Below are 7,022 nucleotides of genomic sequence, written 5' to 3'. Positions count from 1 at the left end.
AGAAGGGTTTCTATAGGTATGTTAGCATCAAGAAAAAGGTCAGGGAAAGTGTGGTACCCTTAATGAATGGGGGAGGCAACCTAGTGACAGAGGATGTGGAAAAAGCTGAAGTACTCAATGCTTTTTTTGCCTCGGTCTTCACAGACAAGGTCAGCTCCCACACTGCTGTCCTATGCAACATAGTATGGGGAGGAGGTGAGCAGCCCTCAGTGAAGAAATAACAGGTTAAGAACTATTTAGAAAAGCTGGACATGCACAAGTTCATGGGTCCAGATCTAATGCATCCGGGAGTGCTGAGGGAATTGGCTGATGTGATTGCAGAGCCATTGGCCATTATCTTTGAAACCTCATGGTGATCAGGGGAGATCCTGGACAATTGGGAAAAGGCAAATATAGTGCCCATCTTTAAAAAAGGGAAGAAGGGGAACCTGGGGAACTACAGACCGATCAGCCTCACCTCAGTCCCTGGAAAAATCATGGAACAGGTCCTCAATGAAACCATTTGGAAGCACTTAGAAGAGAGGAAGGTGATCAGGAACAGTCAACATGGATTCACCAAGGGCATGTCATGCTTGACCAACCTGATTGCCTTCTATGATGAGATAACTGGCTCTGTGGATATGGGGAAAGCAGTCAATGTGATCTATCTAGGCTTTAGCAAAGCTTTTGATGCGGTCTCCCACAGTATTCTTGCCAGCAAATTAAAAAAAGTATGAATTGGATGAATGGACTATAAGGTGGATAGAAAGCTGGCTTGATTGTCGGGCTCAACGGGTAGTGATCAATGGCTCAATGTCTAGTTGGCAGCCGGTATCAAGCAGAGTGCTCCAGGGGTCGGTCCTGGGTCCTGTTTTGTTCAAAATCTTTATTAATGATCTCGATGACGGGATGGATTGCACCCTCAGCAAGTTTGCAGATGACACTAAGCTGGGGGAAGAGATAGACATGCTGGAGGGTAGGGATAGGATCCAGAGCGACCTTGACAAATTGGAGGATTGGGCCAAAAGAAATCTGATGAGGTTCAACAAGGACAAGTACACAGTCCTGCACTTAGGACGGAAAAATCCCAGGCACCGCTACAGGCTGGGGACTGATTGGCTAAGCAGAAGTTCTGCAGAAAAGGACCATGGGGATTAGAGTGGATGAGAAGCTGGATATGAATCAGCAGTGTGCCCTTGTTGCCAAGAAAGCTAACGGTATATTGGGCTGCATTAGTAGGAGCATTGCCAGCAGATCAAGGGAAGTGATTATTTTTTTACTTATTTTAAAATGCTAAACCTACTACAAAGTGGTGACCCTGAAAGGTCTGTTACTGCATTGAAATCAGCCCAGACACAGATCTGGCTGATGCATCTCTACCAATGGCCCATTAGGCCATTCCTTTCTGCTATTCAAAAAGCGTGGCTGGCAGGATATGGTTAAATCACACACCATGCTACATTATTATTCTTTATCCTTCATTTTAAATTATACAAAATACAAACATAAAATCCTACTACTACAGTTGTGTCTATTTGTATCACACAGGTTGCCATTCAGGGTCATATATGGCCAAGTCATAACACAGGGCTCTTTAACAGAGAAACAGATAACAAGAATCAATGGCTGGAAACTAAAGCCACCATAATTCAAATTAGAAATAAAGCACACATTTTTAACACTGAGAGTGATTAACTGATGGAACAAATTCCCAGGGAAGTGGTGGATTCTCTTCATGGCATCAAATTCAGACTGGAGGACTTTCTGAAAGATGCTTTATCCAAATACAAGTTATTGAGCTCAATACAAGTGTAACTGGGTGAAATTATCATGCCTGTGATATGCAAGAGCTCAAACTAGATGATTTAATTGTTCCTTCTGGCCTTAAACTCTATGAGTGAATATTTGATGAAGTTGGAAAAATATTACTTATTAGAAGAATTGTTAGAGACATACATTCTGGTCACCGAGATATAAGAAGCACTCATACTGTGAGGTTGAACAAATATCCAAGACGAGATGGCTGTTCAAATAAAGTATTGAAGAAAGGCAATGTCTTTTTTTTCCCTCAGAAAATCCACTTTGCGTAATTGACACAATGGGTCCCCATAAGCGTGATGATACTATAACTCTGGGTCACATCTATGATCTTGATCCAACAGTTGATCTGTTCAAATTCAATATGGGTTTTCCTTCCTATACAGGATTATCCTGTTCTGATAAATGAAGCGGGGGGTAGCTCCCTTTTATGGACACCCAGCCAGCCAGTAGCTATAAAATCCCTCTTAGTAGCTGGTCTCTAATTGCTCTACCTGTAAAGGGTTAAACAATCTCAGTTTGATGCAAGGAAGTGAGTGGGCCTGAGTTTCCAGATGTATTTTCCTTCTTTTTTTTATTAATAAAATTTACCTTTTTTAAGAACAGAATTGGATTTTTGTGTTCTAAGAAGTTTGTGCACATCCTTTAATTAGCTGGTGGCAACAGCTGATCTCCTTTGTTTTTCTTTCTTAGCTCTTCCCTGAAGGGGGGTGAAAGGGCTTGAGGGTACCCCACAGGAAGGAATTCCCAAGAGTGCCTTCCTGGGCTCTCAAAGGGGTTGTGCACTTGGGTGGTGGCAGCATCTACCAATTCAAGGTCAGAAAAAAGCTGTAACCTCGGGAGTTTAATACCAGCCTGGAGTGGCCAGTATTAATTGTTAGAATCCTTTCAGGCCCCACTTCTGCACTTGGAGTGCCAGAGTGGGGAATTAGCCTTGACACCTGTAAATCAAATTTGGCTCTCATTTCTACTCTTTTATGTGATTGCCATTTACCTTCTCCTTCGGGGCCTTGTTTGCGAGTTAAATCTTTGCCAAATTCACAAGGGATGCAAGATTTCACTACAAAAGCCTACTCTATATGCATGACAATCGTCTTCAACAAACTATATCTCATTCAGAGTCTGTATTTAAATTGTTGTTTGGTTTATTGTATTTGAAGATTGAATGAGAGGTAAGAATTTCTTTCTTGCTTGCTTGCTTGCTTTCTTTCTTTCTTCCAAATCAAGTTTTCTTCTGAAGGATTATATTTTCAAAGGCTCCTAAATGTGTTAAGCACCAACTTCCTATGAAATTCAATAAGAGTTAAGTGATGAATTCATTTATATGCGTTTGAAAGTCAAGCAACATTTAATTTATGTTCTGTATTATATTTTCTGTCATTTGTCTAAATGTGCTTTGCAGAAATACACATTTCTACAACTCTGTTTACATATCTTGGACCAGATTCTGATCTCAATTTGACCAAAAAATATCTGATGTAAATTCACATACATCATAGACTCATAGACTCATAGACTTTAAGGTCAGAAGGGACCAATATGGTCATCTAGTCTGACCTCCCGCATGATGCAGGCCACAAAAGCTGACCCACCCACAACAGAATCTTCCAGCCTGCGACCCCTGCCCTATGCTGCGGAGGAAGGCGAAAAACCTCCAGGGCCTCTGCCAATCTACCCTGGAGGAAAATTCCTTCCCGACCCCGAGCATACAGGCAAGATTCTACAGCCGGACCCTCATTTTACCCGCAATGGCACGTTAATGCCTAATTGACTAAAATTGCTATGAGACTATCATGCTGCAATGAATCATTAATTAAATTGTTTATTTGAAATGCCATCATCCCTGGGCTAGATCTTGTCTATTGTACCATGTGTCTGGTTTGTCTAGACTCATAGAGTCAGTTTATGGAGGGAATGGTTTGATGGGATAACATGATTTAGAGTCTATGAGAGGACTCCCCCAAATATGGCGATCAACAGAACCCCGAGCAGTTCTTTTGAATTGAACTGTACTCGAGTCTAAAGCCAGTAGAGTTACAATGTTGTGACACTTATGGGAGGGATAGAAGACTCACAACCCTCTGTCTGTGCCCTCAAAAGTTTGCAATTGAATTTGGCATTCGATGGAAAGCGTGACAACATATTTTACAAAATACTCTAATATGATATATGAAAAATTACTCTAAAATGATCTCATAATTAGATTTGTTGGCTCTGGTACTTTTCTTTTTTTCACCATTTTTACAGTTGAGTAACTCTATTGACTTTAAAGGAGATATTCCTGATTTCCTCCAGGAGGAGTGAGAGGAAAATCAGCAAAAGCAGTAAAGCAGTAAGAAGACTAGAGATGTCTGAAGACAATGGAGGGAAACTTATCTGTAATACAGTACGGATTGCTTGTCAAATCACGCAAATACTATTCCTAATAATGAAGCAACATTTGTCTATTGACACATAGGTTATCATAAAAATGAAATATGGGGGGCTTGATTCCCCTCTCATTGTCACTGGTTGTATACCAGTGCAATTCCAATGAGTGGAGAATTAGCCCCATTTATTGCAATGGAGTTATGTCTGATTTACACCAGAGTGAGTTAAAAGGAAATCAAGTCCTGCCTTTTGTGCATCTTGATTCCACCTACATATACATATAATTATGTCAAGGTTTGTATTATATACATAGTATGTTATATATACAGAAAATGTCCTAGATTGCAACAGATGTATTAGTGTACGAAGTGGAATCTTGGTTACTAATGAGACTACTGGTGAAAGAATGATGTTTTGAGATCATACTGTCAACACCTAAAACTCATAGTCTAAGTAAATAGTCCAACTGACTTTACATGCCTCTTCGAGAGAACACCAGAGTGTTATTTTCCCCTTCTACAATCAAATGTCAGGAGAATATATATTCAGTAGCAGAGGCACTTTATTGTGCTAATATATTTTAATGTAGCTCAGTTTGTTTATATGTTGTGTGAAATATCTAGAGCATCATGAAAGATCTATCTATCTATCTATCTATCTATCTATCTATCTATCTATCTATCTATCTATCTCCCCCCCGCCCCCTCCCATCGGTCCATCTAGATGCTTCAGTTGCCATATTGCTGCAGTTTCTGATGCAATACCTGACCAAAACTTGAATCTTTGTTGCTACAGAGGGAACATTCAAGCAATGGAACATAGTAACCACACCAGAGTGACTGAGTTCATCATGCAGGGGATCTTTGACCATCCTCACCACGAGGGGCTGTTCTTTGGGCTATTCCTGTGCCTTTATACAGCTGTCGTCATGGGCAATTCCCTGATCATTGTGGCTATTGTCATCCACCCACCTCTCCACACTCCCATGTACTTCTTCATCACCAATTTAGCCCTGGTTGACATTTTGTGCACTTCCTCGGTTGTACCTAAAATGCTGGAAAACCTGATGCAGGAGAAGAAAACCATCTCCTTTGGAGGCTGCATCACCCAGCTTTTTGTCTTTACATCGTCATTGGCGACGGAACTTCTGCTGCTCACTGTCATGTCATATGACCGGTATGTAGCCATTTGCCACCCCTTGCATTATGTAAAACTCATGAGCAAGGAAATTTGCATCCATTTAGCAGTCAGTGTCTGGGCGGTTGGTACCATCAGTTCATTTGTCAACATATTGCTTGTGCTGCGCCTGGATTTTTGCGGGCCCAACCTAATCCAGCATTTCTTCTGTGAGTTCCCAACAATACTGGCGCTGTCCTGCAGCTCCACCTACCTCAACGAAATCATGATGCTCATGGCTGACATCTTCCTGGCCATGGGGAACTTCCTGCTGACCACCGTATCCTATAGCTTCATCATCATCACCATCCTGAAAATCCAGAGCTCCAAAGGGAAGCAGAGAGCCTTCTCCACCTGCTCCTCCCACCTGCTTGTGGTCACCTTGTACTACTCCACCACCATCTACTCATACATCCGGCCGACCTCCAGTAACTCGCAGGACAAGGACAAGAGGGTGGCCATAATGTACACCCTAGTCACTCCCACCCTGAATCCTGTGATCTACAGTTTGCGCAATAATGAGGTCAAAGTGGCAATCAGGAAAATCCTTCCATTCACCACAAAATAACAATATTTCAGAGAGTGAACCCAATTCTCACCTGCCTTGTCCCTTGTAGGCCAGGTCCAAAGATGGTGTAAATTTTCATGGAACTAAGGATTTCAATAAATTTGTGTATAATCTAAGCACTATACCCAGATGTCCAGACACAATTCTCTCAACCTATGTAATACATACTTTTTTTTAACATTGGCTTTAATAACATTTTAAAATTTGAATGCATGGTTCAGTAAATATTGTTATCCTGATTGTACAAGTAAAGGGAAGTAGAACTGTACCTAGCCTGTCCTGATTGAGGGGGTCACCCTCAGCTGGACTGAACTCTCTAAGCAGGGGGCACGGATGCCAGATTGCAGTGGAGAAAGGGAGAGAGAGGGTGGGGACAGGTGTTTCTGCATGGTGGTGTGAGCTCTGCCTAAGAGTCATAGGCACCATTTGACCTGCCCCTCTGCCCTGTCTAAAGGTAGAGCTGATTAGGCTCCACAGAGAGTGTTTTGTTTTGTTAAGTTACCACTAGAGCTGAAATCACTGATAATCAGGTCTAAGTGCTTAGATCTACTGTGGGACAGTGCTTCTGTCAAAGAGACAGCCCAGCCTGCACTAGCAGCGAGGTTCCCCCACTGTGAGCTGAAATCACTGAGAGCTGGGTGAAACCCCAAGAGACCAACTTGCAGAGGTCACAGTAGAGAGGCAGGTGTCAGCGGAAGGTGAGGGCGTAGGGACATCGGTGAAGGAGCATATGACAGCACGATGAAGTGAACAGTGGCACGACGAAAGGCAGCAGCAGCATGAACGAAGGCGCAGTGGTGGCAGCTGGCAGCGAGGCAGAGTGCATAGCATCAATTGTGAGTCAGTTGCAGTGGCGGTGGCAACTAAGACATTGCTGGACATTTCTTCTCCCCTCCCCCCCAGCTGGGAGGTGAACTCACGTGAATGCACCTCTGAACTCTGGGTCTCTGCTGGTCAAGCACAGCAGCTGTGAGTGGGGGGCAGTGGAGGGAGAGGGGAGTGGCGTCTTAAAGGTACCTTTGTTTTTTGGATTTTCACACTGTAAGGTGAGAAATGGAGGCAAATGACACTGCACAAAGTACTCTGGAGAGGCAGTTTTGCTCATGGTTGG

The 7,022-nt window shown here is 42.8% G+C and overlaps 1 protein-coding gene across 1 annotated transcript; it reads left to right on the top strand.

The window, feature by feature from the left end:
- The first annotated feature begins 4,978 nt into the window (after positions 1-4,978).
- LOC135886936 (olfactory receptor 13A1-like) lies at positions 4,979-5,911 on the top strand. Its single transcript, XM_065414712.1, has one exon. It carries the CDS (start codon positions 4,979-4,981, stop codon positions 5,909-5,911), a length of 933 nt encoding a protein of 310 aa, XP_065270784.1.
- The last annotated feature ends 1,111 nt before the right edge of the window (positions 5,912-7,022 follow it).

Source organism: Emys orbicularis, chromosome 12, assembly GCF_028017835.1.
Source record: "Emys orbicularis isolate rEmyOrb1 chromosome 12, rEmyOrb1.hap1, whole genome shotgun sequence".
In the NCBI taxonomy this organism is placed as follows: Eukaryota; Metazoa; Chordata; order Testudines; family Emydidae; genus Emys; species Emys orbicularis.
Note: the sequence above shows the minus strand (reverse complement) of the source record. Positions and strands in the feature narration are given on the sequence as shown.